This window comes from Natator depressus, chromosome 2, assembly GCF_965152275.1.
Source record: "Natator depressus isolate rNatDep1 chromosome 2, rNatDep2.hap1, whole genome shotgun sequence".
NCBI classification, from domain to species: Eukaryota; Metazoa; Chordata; order Testudines; family Cheloniidae; genus Natator; species Natator depressus.
This window is the reverse complement of record NC_134235.1, coordinates 63,084,436-63,103,161: the sequence shown is the minus strand read 5'-3', so window position 1 is coordinate 63,103,161 and position 18,726 is coordinate 63,084,436. Positions and strand designations below refer to the sequence as shown.

Here is an 18,726-nt window from a genome sequence, read left to right as displayed (position 1 = left end):
GCTACAACAGTGCCATGAGAACACCTGTTCTCATTTTCAGGTGACATTGTAAACAAGAAGCAGGCAGCAGTATCTCCTGAAAATTGTAATCAAACTTGTTCGAGTGATTGGCTAAACAAGAAATAGGACTGAGTGGACTTGCAGGCTCTAAAATTATACAGTGTTTTATTTTTGAATGCAGATGGGGTTATTTTACTTAAGTCTACATTTGTAAGTTCAACTTTCATAATATTTATTTGGCGTTTTTTACTGTGCAAATACTTGTAATCAAAAATAAATATAAAGTGAGCATTGTACACTTTGTATTCTGTCAGGTTTCAGAGTAACAGCCGTGTTAGTCTGTATTCGCAAAAAGAAAAGGAGTACTTGTGGCACCTTAGAGACTAACCAATTTATTTGAGCATGAGCTTTCGTGAGCTACAGCTCACTTCATCGGATGCATACTGTGGAAACTGCAGAAAACATTATATACACAGAGACCATGAAAAAATACCTCCTCCCACCCCACTCTCCTGCTGGTAATAGCTTATCTAAAGTGATCATCAAGTTGGGCCATTTCCAGCACAAATCCAGGTTTTCTCACCCTCCGCCCCCCCCCACACAAACTCACTCTCCTGCTGGTAATAGCCCATCCAAAGTGACCACTCTCTTCACAATGTGAATGATAATCAAGGTGGGCCATTTCCTGCACAAATTCAGGTTCTCTCACCCCCTCACCCCCCTCCAAAAACCACACACACAAACTCACTCTCCTGCTGGTAATAGCCTATCCAAAGTGACCACTCTCCTTACAACGTGCATGAAAATCAAGGTGGGCCATTTCCAGCACAAATACAGGTTTTCTCACGCCCCCCCCTTTTTTTTTTCTCAAAAAACACACACACACAAACTCACTCTCCTGCTGGTAATAGCTATTATTATAATAATAGTTATTTATATAATAATATATAATAATTATATAATATATAAATAATAGCTATTTATATAATAGCAGGAGAGTGAGTTTTTGTGTGTGGTTTTTGGAGGGGGGTGAGAGAACCTGAATTTGTGCAGGAAATGGCCCACCTTGATTATCATACACATTGTGAAGAGAGTGGTCACTTTGGATGGGCTATTACCAGCAAGATAGTGAGTTTGTCTGTGGGGGGGGCGGAGGGTGAGAAAACCTGGATTTGTGCTGGAAATGGCCCAACTTGATGATCACTTTAGATAAGCTATTACCAGCAGGAGAGTGGGGTGGGAGGAGGTATTTTTTCATGGTCTCTGTGTAGATAATGTTTTCTGCAGTTTCCACAGTATGCATCCGATGAAGTGAGCTGCAGCTCACGAAAGCTCATGCTCAAATAAATTGGTTAGTCTCTAAGGTGCCACAAGTACTCCTTTTCTTTTTGTATTCTGTGTTGTAATTGAAATCAATATATTTGAAAATGTAGAAAAAAATATCCAAAAATATTTAAATAAATGGTATTCTATTATTGTTTAACAGTGCGATTAACAGTGTGATTAATCAAGATTAATGTTTTTAATTGCTTGACAGCCCTAATAAAAATCAGTAGGAAAATATGTGAAAGCTTCTGATTGCCCATGAACAGCAACTGCCTTGTTCCCCTCGCCAACTGGAGGGATGCAAGGAGGGGAACAGATATTTCATATGAGAATTGAGTCAAAATAGTTCTATTCCTTGCGTTATAAACAATATATAAAATACTGGTGGAGGTGGCACTTAGTTTTTACTATTCATATTTTGGGTTCAAAAATGAGGAAACTACTTACTTCTTTGTGGCATCTCGTCCCTGTCAGTGGTTCATGATGAGTGAAAGAGGCCATAATACCCAAGGAGGCACCTGAGGGCATATTGTAAATGTACAAACAACGAGGAGTCCTTGTGGTACCTTAGAGACTAACAAATTTATTTGGGCATAAGCTTTCGTGGGCTAGAACCCACTTCATCAGATGCATGGAGTGGAAAATACAATAGCAGGTATAAATACACAGCACATGAAAAGATGGGAGTTGCCTTACCAAGTGGGAGGTCAGTCTAACGAGACAATTCAATTAACAGTAGGATACCAAGGGAGGAAAGATCACTTTTGTCATGGTAATGAGAGTGGCCCATTTCAAACAGTTGACAAGAAGGTGTGAGTAACAGTAGGGGAAAAATTAGTATGGGGGAAATTAGGTTTTGTAATGACCCAACCACTCCCAGTCTTTATTCAGGCCTAATTTGATGGTGTCCAGTTTGCAAATTAATTCCAGTTCTGCAGTTTCACGTTGGAGTCTGTATTTGAAGTTTATTTGCTGAAGAATTGCCACTTTTAGGTCTGTTATTGAGTGACCAGGGAGATTGAAGTGTTCTCCTACTGGTTTTGAATGTTATAATTCCTGATGTCAGATTTGTGTCCATTCTTTTGCGTAGAGACTGTCCGGTTTGGCCAATGTACATGGCAGAGGGGCATTGCAGGCACATAATGTCATATATCACATTGGCAAATGTACACTAGCCTGTGCTGATTATTAGCTATTGAAAAATGTTACAACTGGTGACCGGATTTTGCTAAAGTTTCAGAAACTAATGGAAAAGGCTGTGGTGCATTTGCCCTGTTAACTGATCTTTGGCAGGCAGCATATGAAATGCTAGAGCGTTCTCCAAAGAAGCAGAGGGCAAGGAATCTGAAGGCATGGTCAGAAGTAACAGGTTATGACTACATCTACAACACTAGGTATCCTGAGCATACCCGGAATGGGGCAGAGACCTGGCTGCTCTACTAAGCAGCTCTGGCTGTGGTTTTAATCCATACACAGCACTCAAGTACTACAGTGATCCGTGAACCGTAGGAGTGCAGACAAATACAGCTGACGTATTATAGCCAGGACTGGTAGCACTGCCTATTAGTAAGGTGGCCCAACGCTTCCCATTATAACACACTATTTTCAGTTGTATATAACTCTGCCAAACTTTATCCAGCAGGGCTGAAATACTCCAGGCCAGACTGATTTTTACTGGGAGAGAAATTTTAGCCAAAATTGTACAGCTGTTTCCAAGAATGAAGCTAGGGGGAAAAACTTGTTTTGCCAATGTTAAAATATTCTTAAGAACTTTTCTTTGAACAGCTCTAATGCCCCCATGCTTTGAAGCAGGGACTTGAAATTGGGGGGGGGGGAAAACGGTCTTTGTGTCAGTGATGTGCCTTTTGCCATCTCTGTGAAAATCCACCCAAATTTGGCTAAATTATAAACCTTTGAAAAATCACAGTTCGCACACGCTCAGTAAAGATGTCTTTGATTTTAGCAGCTAAAAGCTCCAAATATTCCATTTTCACTGAGCCCACTCAGTCAGCTCCTAGTGCTGGACCATCCCCAAAGAACAACCAAACATGCTTCAGTCCAGGGGTACAGGAACAAAGCTGAACTTTTCCTGTAGATGCAGTTTCCAACAGCTCTGGGCCAGGCTGAGCACTGAAACTGAGATCAAGGAGCCTGTCTCTCCTGTGCTCTCAATAACCCCCTTGCTTGCACCCAGGCAGCAGGGAGAAGGAAGCCATCTGATTTTAATATCGAAGGACCAAAAGCCAGCCCAGAGGGGAGGGGAGGGAAAGCAGTAGACTGGGACAAGGAGTCTGGCCAAGCTGGGAGTTGGGGAGAAAGAAACTGTGGGAGTTGGAGGGCTGGGACTGGTTGGGCAAGGGGACTGGGAGCAGACAGGGGAAATGGGAAGATAACACATGTCATATGAGAAGCTGGGGATGGGAGGGAGAGACAGACTGGCTGCACAAGAAGATTGGGCCTGGGAACCACTGTGGGAGGGAATGGGGGCAGAGGGGAGGAGAGACAGATCTTAGAAGGAGCTGGGCGCAGTCTTGGGATGGGGAAGAGAACTGGCACCGGCCAGACAAAGAGATTGGGACAATAAGCCAGAGAGGGGGTGAGGGAGTGAGAATGGGGAGACTGAGATTGTATGAGGAGTCTGGAAGCCAGTGGGGGGGGGGCGGGGATGGGAAAGACAGATCAGATGAGATCCAGCAGTGGGGATCTGGAACCAGTTGCAAAAGGAGGCTGGGCGTGAGTGTAGAGAGAGGGAGAGTGAGGAGTGGAGCCTTGGACTAGGTACGCAAGGAGAATGCAATTGGAACAAGGAGCCATGGGTGGGGAAGAGAGGACTGGGACAGGGACTTTTTGGAGGGAATGGGGCAGAAGAGTCTGTGCTCACTCAAGCACACACCCCTTCTGGAGCCTGGCAGGGAACCCAAGACTCCTAAGTCTCACCAAATATCCACAAAACCCACTGGTGAATTGTGTCTTCTCCTCCTGTAGTGCCAGTCCACACAGAGTCTGACAACCTACTATTGCTATCAGGTGTTCCAGTTACTCCTCTGCTCATGTGGCAGAGGTCTGTGTGGAGGATCTAAAGGTTCCAATCCTGCTGGTGAACAATGAGTATCAAAATAATGCCACATGATGGAATTTTGGGGTGTTTTTTTTTCAGTTTGCTTTTTTAAAAACCCTAGGAAACTATATACACACAAAAACTATGTTAAAATAACATTATTAAGGTTGTGAAGTCAACCACTCAAAAGTTAGAAAATTTCAGAAATAAGGTTGCCAGTGTAACTTTCATTCAGCCTCTTTGTGCCTTATGATACAGGCTTTAATTACTTCATCACATACTCTTTTTTTCCACAGGACCCTGCCCTTCTTCTGGGCACAGGATGAAACTGCTTTGGGGCTGAATTGGGGTGGTGTAGTGAAGGAAACTGTTGTGTGTAAGACCCCTGCCTCGTTTGTTGCAGAAATTGGAAGGTGTGTGGTGAATGAGACGGGATTGCAGGGAGAGAAAGACAGTCTTATGGTTAAGGTTCTTGATTGGTGCCATGGGGAACTGAATTCTATCCCTGCCTCTGCCAGAGTTTCTATGTGACGTGAAGCAACCCACTTAACTCAAACTTTTCACAGGTGGTCAGTAATTGCGTGGTCCTCATTTTCTGGGTGCCAGACTTGAGACCCTAGGGCCTGATTTTCAGAAGAGCACTCACAGTGCTGCAAACTGAAGTGAGTGAGAGCTGGGCTTTGGACATATGCAGTGCTATATAATTCTAAGTACTCTGAAAAACTAGGTCCTTGGTGTCTCAAATTGGTGTCTGTCTGAAAGGCTGGAAACCTCTCACTCCTGAGGGGAAAAAAACAACAACCTTGGCACGACCGTCTTGTTTGCCACAGCGCATCGGCTTGTTAGTAGCAGGAAGGAAAGATTAAATAAGGGAGGCATAGGACTGGAAAAGGTGGATTTCAAGGTGAGCATGTCATGAGCACGTTATTGGTACAGAAGTGGGGTTTTGTTGGTTTACGACGCCTTTCAGAAGTGTGATCCAGCCATCTTAAATTCCTGGCAGCTGAATCACCACAGGTTTACTTCACCTGTACCCTACCTTGTCTCTGAAACCAATGGAGTTAGAGCAGTATAAACCTGGATTAAGAGAGTAGTAATCTGGGCCTTGTTGTAGAGTTGTGACTGAATGTAATGTAATCACATATAAATAATTACACACACATGTAAAGTCAGCTGCACTCTCTCGCATATTTATATACATACCCCTACATAATGCTGTCATTTGAAAACGAAGGCTAATCTGCTGGAGAAACAGCAGGATTTTCTTGGCTTTCCCAACTTCAGAATATCCCCACTGAGGAGTGAATCGCCCCATTTGTTTTCATTTACTCTTTCAATAGTAAGAACATATTTGAGCATTACTCAAAGCTTCAGAAGTGAACATGAGGATTCACTCTTCTTTCCACTTTGGATTTGCTCTCCTAAGCAAGGTTGGTTTGGTAGAGAAGTTTAAGATCATTGAATGGCTTTTCAGTACATTCAGATATAGCTCTGAGTGAGACATACTCCTGAGTTCCAACCCTGCAAAGACACTCATGCTTAACTGAACACAGGAGAACAGATTCAGCGAAATCAATTGAACTACTCACACGCATAAAAGTGAACACATGAATACTTGTTTTCAAGCTCAGGGCCTTACACAGGAACCTTTTACATGTAGTGAATGCTACCCTCTACTAAGGGGTTAAACTCCAGCTCACCTGCCCCCATCCCCAACACACACACACTTCCAGACCCTCATTAACCTGAGCACTTTCACTTTCAGATTTACTGAACAGTTTTATTGAACAAAAACCACAGAATCTGGGATTCACTTGTGCCCACCCCTAACTCTATGTGGTTGAGTAGCATAGAGGGAGCTAGCTTTAGAAGGGGCGTAACTGCAACAGGTGAAAAATATTGTCTCTCAATTTAAAGTCCCCATTCAACAAGGCTCTTTTTACTCCATCGAGACTTAAGTGCTCTGCTGAATCAGGGCCATATTCTGTGCAGGTGTCATAGTGACTGAAGGACTTTGCAGACTGCTGAAGAGAGGAGTCACCTGATTTCTACTAAATGCCAGATCCAAAACTGAGTTGCTATGTGGTCCTCTGAAAGAGGATTGATGTGAATAATTGTACTTGCGACTGATACAATACAAATCCCCCTCTACCTCCAACATATATGAGACACTGATTTATGAGGAAAGATTTAGGACCTGTTTTGTTTTGTTTTTAAATTACCTTTAAAATGGGCCTGCCATCCCGTGTGGGAGCAAATAATAGAATTTAAATGTGTAACTAACTGGTCTGTGAATGCAAACATTTGTGTTGCCAATTGCGATGGAGAGCTCCAGGCCTGGGGGACTCCTTAGAGCCCAAGCAGAATGAGCACGTCTTGCCACTGTTGAGTACCATGCAAGACTCATGTCTTTGAACAGGCAACCCCCAAATAACTGAAAATGGGTGCTTCCCACTCTTCTGCATGATAGAACCCTCCCTTACTAGAGGAGTTCTGGGCGCACTCGCTGGACCTAGACATCAATCTGAAATTGTTAGTGTCTCCCTCTCCAGCACCAACAAGCTGCTCCCATCATTGTGATAATCACCCAGCTTGGGTTTCAAAGCCATATTTATTCCAAAGCCTTCCACAAAAGCTACTCCAAGGCAGAGAAATCACAGCGTAATCACCTAATTCTTGTCTCAGGGAGACCACAGCTGTCACCGCCACACACTGTCAGAGGGACAGCAAATTCTGGGTGTAACTAAGTAAATCCACCCCTTTTAAAAATGGATGCACAGTAGAACCTCAGAGTTATGAACTGACCAGTCAATCACACACCTCATTTGGAACTGGAAGTATATAATAAGGCAGCAGCAGAGACAGAAAGAAGAAAAAGCAAATGCAGTACCGTGCTGTGTTACATGTAAACTACTGAAAAAAAGAAAAGGAACGTTTAAAAAAGATTTGACAAGGTGAGGAAACTGTTTCTGTGCCTGTTTCATTTAAATTAAGATGGTTAAAAGCAGCATTTTTCATCTTCATAGCAAAGCTTCAAAGCTGCATTAAGTCAATATTTAGTTGTAAACCTTTGAAAGAACAACCATAGCATTTTGTTCAGAGTCACGAACACCTCAGAGTTATGAACAACCTCCATTCCTGTGGTGTTTGTAACTCTGAGGTTCTACAGTAGATAGAGACAGAACCACCTGGCTCATGGATCCTGGCCTGTAAACCCACCACACATGAATCCTGGCCTGTAAACCCTCCCACCCTGCTTCTTTCATCATATAAATGGTGTACTCTCTACCAATCTGCTGATCACAGACGGGTCCTGAAAGACCATGCACAAGATTACAGGTTAGACTCCTGCAAAGCAGTCTCACTAGTGTCTTTGATCTTTCATTGGTTTAGGGTGAGGAAAATAGAATCCATGAAGAAAAAGCTTCAAGACATCTTAAGTAGAATATTATTTACTGAATACTAAATGCTGTGAGTCTGTGCCACAAGAATAAATACTTTTAATGCTATTTTTAAAAAGGATACTTAAATGAGATTTAGCATCGACAGCTCCAAAATCCTAGACAATGAGGCATTAGCAGCATTACTATATCCTATCACATCATGTAAAGAAGTTCCATGGGAATTTCTTTTGTATCAGACTGCACAAGGTGAGGTTTTACCCTAGAAGCAGGAGCAAAGGGCATTGGGGCTTTAATTGTTGTGTGAATAATCAGTGAACATCACAGGCTTACCTCAAGACAAGAAAAACTTCCAGGGGTGGAGGATGTCTTCTACTTTCCTTCAGTGGAAGCAGCTGTGATCCTTGGAGGACAAAGCCAGAGTTTGCATGCCCAGCTCCTGCCCCCAAGCAGACCTCACTTCTAAATACAAAGTAAACCAGCATCCATTTTAGATCAGTGGGTTTTAAGGAGAAAACAGTCACACGTTAGTGCTCTGACTAGCCCTAGTATTTTAGCTTGACACGTCTAGCAATAACTTCAGATAATATTATCAGGAAGATGATTCATACTTTCTAAAGCCAGCTAATGTTTGGATGGTATTAAACTGGAATGAGTCACCAGCACAAAGTAAAATGTGTGTGAAGGATCACTTGGCACTACCACCTGTGGGTTTAGAACAAAATGTTCAATTACCACGGAAGCAGTATGAATCCCAGTGAGGTTATCAAAGGAAGCAGGGAATGAATACATGACTAAAGTGCTCAGGCTAACCACCATTCAGGATTCCTTTCCTCCATCGTGACTTACGTTTCCCTGAAATGCACAGGAAGGACTGAAGCCTTCATCCAGTTAAGGCAGCAAAACTTTCATTAGCATCACTAGGAACACGGGTAGGTCCCAATGTTTTCATCCTCCTCCTCTCCTGTGACACTAGAGGTAGGTATTGCATCCACAACCTTCATTTGAGTTTTTCAGCAGAGATTTTTCAGTTTAGTCAGTCAATTGTGGTTTGCAGTATGAAAACCACTGAGACAAAAGATGTGCTTTGCAAGGCTGGAGTGATAGGTATTGTAAATTGTGGCAGCAAATGCTTTAGAAGAAAACCAGCAAGCAAATCACTAAAATATAGTGAGGTGGGGACGAGGACTGGATGGACCAGAAGATTGATAAAGGGATAATTCATCTTTCTTATTTAGATGATTGGCTCACATATGGCCCAGGACATAGTGACTTGAAAGCGGCTGTTCAGTGTGAATTAGGGTGCTTACCTTTGCCCCCAGTGAGCAGAGATCCACACCACCAAACCCACCTCACAGATAGCACCCTTGATAATCTTACTGGCAAGGCCTAGGAATTAATTGGCAGGGAGGATGAACTATCCTCCGTGTCAGAGTTAAGATACACTGAGTGGAGGGGTTTTGGGGCACCTGCATTTCCACTGCCCCTGTTCCATGGATAAACAAAGGTCTTTATTACCCAGGACTGTCCATCCAGCCACATTCACAAGAGCTAAATTCACTGAAGAGCATTCTTTTTTGAAAAGTGAATACACGGCAATATGCAGTTTTAAATTAATTAAATTGATCAAAATGCTCCATTCTCTAACTCACTAGGAAACACACACAACAATGTGAAACTGACTGAATTCTCTTCTTGAATATAGAAAACAAATACAGAAGGGCAGGGAAGCACGACTACATAGGCTAAATCTGCTTCTCAGTGGTTGTGGCTTATTCCCTGGTCCTGTGAGCTACTCATTTCTCAACTGCAGCCATCACCTCAATTTCACCATAACCCCATGACATCTGAATTTATATACAATAAAAGCTGTTTTATCCGGCACTTCACCAACCGGAAAGCTCTATAAAACGACATTTCTGATCTTCATTGAAATTCAGGTTTATAGTCCGGTTGGCGCAGGGCTGGCAGGGAGTTGGTGCGCAGGCTCTGGGAGGTAGTTTGGGTGCGGGAGGGGGCTCAGGGCATGGGAGGGGGCTCGGGGTGCTGGACCGGGGACTGTTAATCTCGGGCGGCTTCCTGCAAGCGGTGACCTGTCCCGGGTGCACCTAGGCAGAGGTGCGGCAGGCAGCTCTGTGAGCTGCCTCCACCCGCAGGCGCCGCCCCCGCAGCTCCATTGGCCACAGTGCCCAGCCAATGACAGCTGCAGAGCTAGTGCTTGGGGAGGGGCAGGGAGCAAAGCCGCCTGCCACACCTCAACCTAGGAGCAACCGGAACAGGTCACCGCTTGTGGGCAGCTGCCCAAGGTGAGCGCCCCCCAGATCTAGCACCCCACAGCCCTCCCATGCCCCAATCTGCTGCCCCGAGCCCCCTCCTGCACCCAAACTCCCTCCCAGAGCCTGCAGCCTGCACCCCCAGCCCCGCACTTCCTCTCTCCCTCTTAGTTAACCGGCATTTTTCACTTATCAGCACCCCCATTCCCCCAACATGCCAGATAAAACAGCTTTTACTGTATATCACTTATCTCCACTGTGTATTTTTGCACTCAGAAGTCAGTGGATACTGTACCTTATAAAATATCCAAGTTCTTTTATAATATCTGTGATATGATCCCTGTGTAATAATCAGCCTAGAGTAGACCATGCTATTACACCATGGAAATCAATAAAGTGAAAATGCAGCTGTTTATAACACTAAGGGACAGATCCTCAGGTGGTGTAAGTGGGTGCAGCTCCATTGAATTCAATCCAACTGAGGATCTGGCCCTAAGTCTAGCTTCCTATTAGGATACACCATTGTTGGAATAGAATATCCCATTCATGCATGGTGAAAATGGCCTTCAGAGCCAAGTAAATGCAGATGCATTGGAGTTACATCATGGGTGAACTGGGACATAGGAGATACCTTCAGAAATGTACATTTAATTATACCCACTTAGACCTAATTATGCCTGCTTTACTCATGCTTAAGGGAGTCTACACAGGTTTGCCTTACTCACTGAGAGTCTAGAAGGTGCAAGCTAAAGTATTTTCCATTCTACTTTAACTTACATCTTCTGGCTTCTTGGCATGTAAGTTAGACATGGACGCAGAGCAGGAATCTAAATTAACTTATACCACCTTATCCATCACTTTGGAATTTGGCACTAGGTAATCACTTAAAGGCAACAAAATAAAGAAATGTTGGAATTATGAACTTCCACTTATTTGTGTCTTTCATTTAACTAAGTGTTACATCATGTTTATGCACGACACTGGTAGGAAAACAGTCTCTGAGTTTTATCAGGGATGATGGTATAAGTCAAGGTAAACTCGTCTACCATAAGTGCAAAATTTTGTACTGCCCACTTAACAGTTAAAATCAAAATGGCTTAAACTGGTATTTAAATGCTAGGGCTATATACACGATCATGCAGCCAACATGATCAGATTTCATTGATAGATTTTGATGAGCGACTGACAGAATTGCTGTGAAGAAAGTGTAAATACACCTTCCTCTATTTCGGTATTTTTGAAAAAAAACAAAAAACAAAAAAACCCACCCTACTGTGAATCCTAGTTTTACTATTAGATTGAGCATTTACCCTTAAATGCAGGGTTGAATCTGTTTGTGCACATCTAGAACATTACTGCTTTCTATGGATTGAAGGCACTTGTTAGAGACATGAAGTAGGCCCAGAAACAGGAGCCAGAGAGTGAGTTTCACTGTTATAAAACAGGTATTTCATTTATTTAACTGGTTTTTGCAGCTAGACAATATTATAATCTATGGCAGGCAGAAATGCCTTGTAAACAGGCAGTCTGTAATAGACCACAGTCTCTTTCTAAAATTAGGTAAAGTAATTACAGAATATAATATTTCAAGACGTATTTTAAAACACTAATATACATTCATGTTGCAAACCTTCCACCAATTCATATCATCACATCAATAGAAGCACCCTGCCTACGGTGACCATACGTCCTGTTTTGGCCGGGACAGTCCCTTTTTTAAGCCCTGTCCCGGCTATCCCGAATTTTTGGCAAAAGTGGGCATTTTTCCCCTTGGCTCTTGATTGGGTGCTGAGGAGTTAGCGGCGATGCCAGCCCCCTTGCGGGGGACGGGGGGGGGCAGGCAGAGCTCAGGTGAACAGCCTCGCCGAAGGCGGGGGGGGGGGGTGCAGGCAGGGCTTGGGCCAGACCCATTTGTTTATGTGGGGATTTGGGCAAGCAGCTAAGGCCAGCCTTGCAGTGGGGGTGGGGGGAGCGTTTGGGCTAGCCCCACATGGTGTCCCGTTTTCCCTTTGGGAAATATGGACACCCTATTGCGGCCCACTGTGAAATCTAGGACATTATAAGACAGATCCTCACTGGTGTAAATGGACAACATTCCTTTCTGAGGAGCTACATTTTAGTAACTACCGGAGCCCATGTACATGAAAAACTCCTTTTCCATCCCAGTGAGAATTAACATAATCAACAGCTGTTTCATTGGTTTCTTCCTAACGCCTTCCATAAAGCAAGCAACCAAAACAAACAAAAACAAAACCCAACAACAAAATCCACCAAACACACCTAAACTTTCATTTTCCAGCAAATAAAAATATCCATGTTTAGAAAGTGAAAATCCGAACAGGACTTTGTTGTGATTACTTAGAGATGCAGTCGAGATCAGGCAAACTGTGCTGATTGTTTAAATCAGTACTCTGCCCCTCGGGTTAAGCTGGATTTAAGTATTAGAAACAAAGGGCTGAACTATTTGTTTTAGTGGAGGGGGGGCTAAGCTGCTTCTAATGAAGACAAAGCGGGGAAACAGATTATTGCTGTCAGAGAGCTGGGACACAGATAAGGTTGAGGTTGGGTCTCTGTTTGTATTATTTTAATGTGCTGGTCATTGGACCTGGTTTATGCAGTGGCCTTGAATGTGGTGAACAAGTGCACTGTGATGCATCTAGTGGACAAGTGTATTATGATGAGGGATCTTTCAATAGGTATTCAGGCTATTTTAACTCAGACTGAAGGTGGGTTGGGGAAGGAGTGAAGGACTAGCCAGTGGGCGCAGGATTACATGTGCACATGTGTGAGTTGTGACTCCTATTCCAGCCCCTGAGCTGTACGGTGGCAAGGCTGCTCTGTGCCCTGTCAGTGGATTGGGGGATTCGCTCCCGCCCACCCCATTGTAGCTCTCCTGCCCGCAGATCATTTACCTAGGCTTTGTGTGCCTGTGAATGTCACCCTCTAAGGCTGGACATTGCAAGAGCCTTTGCTTCTGTGGGGGAGAGCGCACATTCTCTGCGACATCAAGTTAATCCCAGGAGGGGGCTTCTCACTTATGCTATGTTCATAAGGAAGGGGCTGCTCTCATTAAAACAAAGAAACAATTACCTGCCATTCAGAGAGCATTAGGATTAGCTGCACAGCACAGAAAGGGGTGAGGGAGTATGATTTGAATGGTTTGTTACAATGCATGGGACCTTGCTTTTGTGTCTCTTCCTCTCCACATCACTGGGCCACATTAGGTTAATTATGTGTGGAATATGAACAGTGGTGGGTGACACATGGAAGAAACTGAAGATATGGACCCTGCAATCTAAGCAGAGAAGCAAAACCCAGGTGCCCTGGATGCTCAGGTGCTTGAAGGGTGAATTAAACGAGTTGACAGGCTTCAGGGGAGAAGCATGTTTAACAGAGGGAGATTGGAAGAAGGGAGATGAAGCACAGCATACCCGGTCCAGAATGGAGTTTCAGGTGTATGGGCCCACACGGAAAAAGGTGAGATGAGGAGCCTGGGAAGAATACAACAGAAGTGGTGAGACCTGCAGCCTTTCAGAGCAAAGGCACTGTGACAGGGTCAGGTCAGATGGCTACAGAAGAGTGTTCCTATTGGGATCCAGGAAGTGGGTGGGTGGAAGCCCGCCCACTGCTAAAGGATCCCTCCCCACAGCCTAAGACGGGGATCCACAGGACGTGGAAACCAAGTAATTCCGGGGGACAACTAATGAAATAACAGGGACAGGAGTGTGGTCAAAGGGTCAAACAAATTGAACCAGACAGGGACACCGAGCAGAGAACCCCAGACAGCGCCCACTGCTCCTCGAAGGCATCAAGGGAGTCAGTGGACGCTGGCCAGAGCAACTCTGCCAGGACACGCGAACAGACGGAGGCTACAGGATTGTGTAAGAAGGCAGATATATTAGTCCCAGATTAAGCAGGTCAATTTTCCCTGCGTAAGATAACAACGGCAGTTCCAGAACAAGAAGGAACTTGCTGGAACAAATTCAGGCCAGCAGGCTAATTAGGACACCTAGAGCCAATTAAGAAGCTGCTAGAATCAGTTAGGACAGGCTGGCTAATCAGGGCACCTGAATTTAAAAAGGAGCTCACTTCAGTTTGTGATGTGTGCGCGAGGAGCTGGGAGCAAGAGGCACTAGGACCTGAGTGAGAAGGCGTACTGCTGGAGGACTGAGGAGTACAAGCATTATCAGACACCAGGTGGTGAGGATAAAGAAGGTGTTGGGAGGAGGCCATGGGGAAGTAGCCCAGGGAGTTGTAGCTGTCGCACAGCTGTTCCAGGAGGCACTCTAGACAGTTGCATTCCACAGGGTCCTGGGCTGGAACCCGGAGTAGAGGGCGGGCCCGGGTCCCCCCCAAACCTCCCAACTCCTGATCAGACACAGGAGGAGTTGACCTGGACTGTAGGTTCCACCAGAGGGGAAGGTCTCTGGGCTGTTCCCCGACCCACATGGTGGGTCAGCAGAGACTGCAGGGATTGTTCTTCTTCCTTTTTCCCATGCTGGCCAGTGATGAGGTTAGCTGAGTGAACGGCAGGTTTGAGCCACTAGCAAAAGTGGCCAAACTGAGGGCTGCCATGAATCTCTGAGGCCAGCAACTCCGCCAATGAGCGCAGGACCCACCAAGGCAGAGGAGGAACTTTGTCACAGCACCCAAGTGAGGAGTGACGATAAAGCTTGAGCAAAGATGTCCAGAGGTGGCCACCGAAAGGCAGCATTTGGCAATCATGATATTTTTTTCCATTATACGTAGAAGAGGAGCTATCTGTGGTATGTTTGCAAATGTTGATTTTTTTTTTAATTGCAACCAGTAGGGGCATAAACCAAGCTTTGCAGAGGAAAGGACTGATAGACTATGAATGCTGTTTTTCCTCTTGGTTTCAGTTTCTTTGATATATTACAGTACTGTGCATGCATGTATATGCATAAACACACAGAGAGAAAGAAAGAGAAAGAGACTATGTTCTTATTTGAACTCAGGTTGCATCATTTTCACAGCTGTGTAATTTGTTTTTATGTATAGAGCTGGGTCCAATCTCTATTTTTGTGTGAACTCAAACACAATGGATTCAGTAATCTTTGTGTATTAAAATGCATGAATTCTCCATGCAATGGATATATTTGGGGAAATGTATTTTCTTGAAACATTTGATACAAAGACTTCATATTACGTATCTAGTTCTTGTGATCTAGAAAACCTAGAATGAAGTTGCTTGGAGATTTTTTAATTTGAAAAAATAGCTAGTAAAAGACCAGCTATTTATAAGTTTGGGGTTTAAGAAAAAGATTTAGAAACCTGAAGACTCTACTAATTTACCAATCAATCCTCACCAGGATTTGTTCTCTGTTCTCAGTACTGCAGGATGCATTTAAGTAATGATTCTTATCAATTGTCCAGCAGTATCTAACCAGTGAGCAGTGAGTCAGCTAGTGGTCAAATAGAGGTTATCATCATATTAAGGACTAGGAATTAGAGACATGTACTATAGATAATGAACTGGCAGTAATCCTGGATAACTGTATCAAGGAAAGACTGTTCTTTAAAACCATACTGATTATCATGTGGTTTATGATTTTATTTCTATCTTTTTTTAATTTTAAAACTCAAAATGATTTCCCCGTTGGTTTATTCTTAAATGTTAAAACCAAGTGATTTGGCCCCAACTAACAACACGAATAAATTCCTGCCCCAAAACAACAGATGATTGAGGCATGTAGACAAATCCTTTATCCCCCACTATAACAAGAAACATCACTGGAGCTACGCAGCATATCTATCCTACAAAATACACTGGCCCTTCCCTTCTTAAATTGTGAACATGGCCAAACGTAGAGGCAAATAGCTCCAGTAAAATGAATGTGTTTTATTTTTTCCTGTTAGTTTAATGCATTCAGTTTTAGTTTTTGCATGTTATCTTGCCACTATCAAATTAAACTCCCCTTAATACTCACTCATTCTCTCCTCTCTAACTGCTCATAGGCACACCACAAAGCTTAGCACTGAATGACAAACTATTCTCATCAGCTTGAGGATGGAGAGTTGGCTTTAAAATGGTCTGCTGTTTAAAGTGAGTTTATGCAAGCCAAGTTGTTTCAGGTAGAGACGGTTGTGATCTAGAGATCTGAGCACAGGACTGAGAGTCAGGGACTCATCTCTTCTCATCCTGGGTCTGACCCCATCTGGGGCCTTGGGCTAGTCATAGAAGCCCTGTGCCTTAATTTCCCATATTTGTAAATCAGGGTTAATTCTTTCTTGCCAACCTCAAGGTGTGTAGCAAGAATAAATTAGGCATCAGTCCTGCAAGCACAGGGCACACATGAGTATTCTTACATATCTGAAGTCCCACTGAAGTATTTGCAGGATCAGGGCCTTGTGGCCTTATCCAGAAAGCGAGACCCTACAAATCCCATTGTCTTCATTTCAGCACCTCATAAGAACGGCCATACTGGGTCAGACTAAAGGTCCACCTGGCCCAGTATCCCGTCTTCCGACAGTGGCCAGTGCCAGGTGCCCTAGAGGGAATGAACAGAACAGGTAATCATCAAGTGATCCATTCCCTGTGGCCGATTCCCAGCTTCTGGCAGAAAGAGGCTAGGGACACCTGGCTAATAGCCATTGATGGACCTGTCCTCCATGAATTTATCTAGTTCTTTTTTGAACCCTGTTACAGTCTTGGCCTTCACAACATCCTCTGGCAAGGAGCTCCACATGTTGACTGCATTGTATGAAGAAACACTTCCTTTTGTTTGTTTTAAACCTCTCAGGGTCAGGCCTTTACTTTACAGTAAAGAACATGAATGATGATGTGTAAGTGTTAGATAGTTAAATTGGACTTGTAATAAGCAAGTGGTATTCCTGTTAAGCATATGTTTTCCAGTGATTTTATATGGAATATATATAGTAAAATCAATACTTTTATGCATTTCAATTGAGCACCATAGAAAAAGCAAAGGTCACGATATCCTGAAGAAGCTAAGGCATGCTGAAGATGTTAGTATTTCTGCCTTACTCTTTCTTAGCATGTGTGTGTTTTGCTTTCAGGTCTCAGTCTGTGGTGGAACCTGGCACGCTGAAACATGAGGAACTGGGTGAGAGCGAGAACACCCAACTTCTACTGGCTCTAGACTGAGTTCTGCATCACCAACACGCACAAACGCATTTCCAAACTTCAACAGCACCAGAAAGCTGCAAAGCACACAACACGCTTTAAACACACACACACACACACACACTCACTCTCTCTCGCTCTGTGTGCTTGAAAACAGGTCCTTCATTTTTCCAGACCAACTAACGATTGTCACCAGCCACCTGTCTGTGCAGCCAAAGCTAAACAAAGACAGAGATTTCTTTTGGTGCAGGTTGCTAACTAAGATAAAGTAAGGAGTCTAGTTGTAAAAAAAAAAAAAAAAAAAAAATAAAAAAAAATTTGTTTTCCTTTTTAGATTTGCAACATTAAAATGACTGAAAAGCGAAGGACGAACTCCTTTGTACACATACAAAGAATGCACAGATGGATGTTTTTCTGAGTCATTATGCAGGGATGCGCTTTAATTTTCCTAAAACAAAGTTTAGATTAAGTGCATTTTAAAGTACAGTATCTTGAAGTTAACCTGTGCAGTCGAATTATTAGGTTTAATGTAGCTCGCAGACCTGAGATAACAGCATCTCCAATACCCTTCAATCCCTACCAAGTTTTTTTTTGAAAAAACAAAACAAAACCAAACCCAAAACATCACCAGCATAATGTCATTCAACATTACAGTATGTGATATCATCCTGGCTGCTTGAAGGGTTCATTTATTTCTGTACCCTGAAAAGATTATTCTTTATTTATGAAGCCTTTATAAAACTGTCAGCTAAATGTAATGAGCTACGTGGGCAGCAGACACACACAATTTGAAATGCAATTACTTAATTTTACCAATGTGTTTTCCCACAGGCAGCTCTACAGCCTGTGAGCCCTGTGTGTGTCTGTAAATGTGTGTGGCGGGGAGAACTCTTTGGAAAAAATTCACTGGTGATTAATGGTTCAATCCAGATTGTTTCATTTAGGTCACTACAGCAAATGAAAGCTCTGCAGAGCCATTTAACCCTCTTCCCTCCTGCAATCAGCTAAAGGTATAGCCAGAAGGATCTGCTGATTGCAGATGGTGGCTGTGGTTAAATCGGAAAGGGAAAATTTAGAATGAATTATATAACATAGTACTTTGACTGGAAGGAAATGTGGAAGAACAGAAATGTAGAACTGAAATGCCAAAGATCAGTTTGTTATCTCTCTCTTTGCTCTACTTGCAAAATGAATCCCATCCCTACACTGAAATGGAAATAGATAAAAATAATAATAAAAACAATCCACTGTTAAGAAATTGCATCTGCTGTGACTTTATTTCTTTAAACCATTGTACAATTTTTTTGCATGCACTTTCTACCTTTCATTCAGTTGTGCTACATGGCATTTATTAGAACAAGTGGTCGCTGCCCATATGTCAAATAAGGTAATTGTAAGTCAGATATACAACATGAGTTGACAGTGGACAGCATAATACTCTTTTAAATATGCCTCAGGGAGGGCCACATAACTTGTGAGTGGTACACTGAAGCGATGACATAGTTCAACTGGGAATAGTCATCCCTAATGAATGAAAATAAAATGTGTTACCTCTAACTGACA

At 43.3% G+C, this 18,726-nt stretch overlaps 1 protein-coding gene across 2 annotated transcripts in view; it reads left to right on the top strand.

The window, feature by feature from the left end:
- Positions 1 to 18,400, top strand: part of CLVS1 (clavesin 1) — a 141,730-nt gene extending 123,330 nt beyond the window's left edge. For both annotated transcript variants that reach the window (XM_074944330.1, XM_074944331.1), the window contains exon 6: positions 17,097 to 18,400. In XM_074944330.1, coding sequence (XP_074800431.1) covers positions 17,097 to 17,184 — 88 coding nt within the window. In that variant the 3' untranslated portion in view covers positions 17,185 to 18,400. The remainder of the gene's footprint in view (positions 1 to 17,096) is intronic.
- The last annotated feature ends 326 nt before the right edge of the window (positions 18,401 to 18,726 follow it).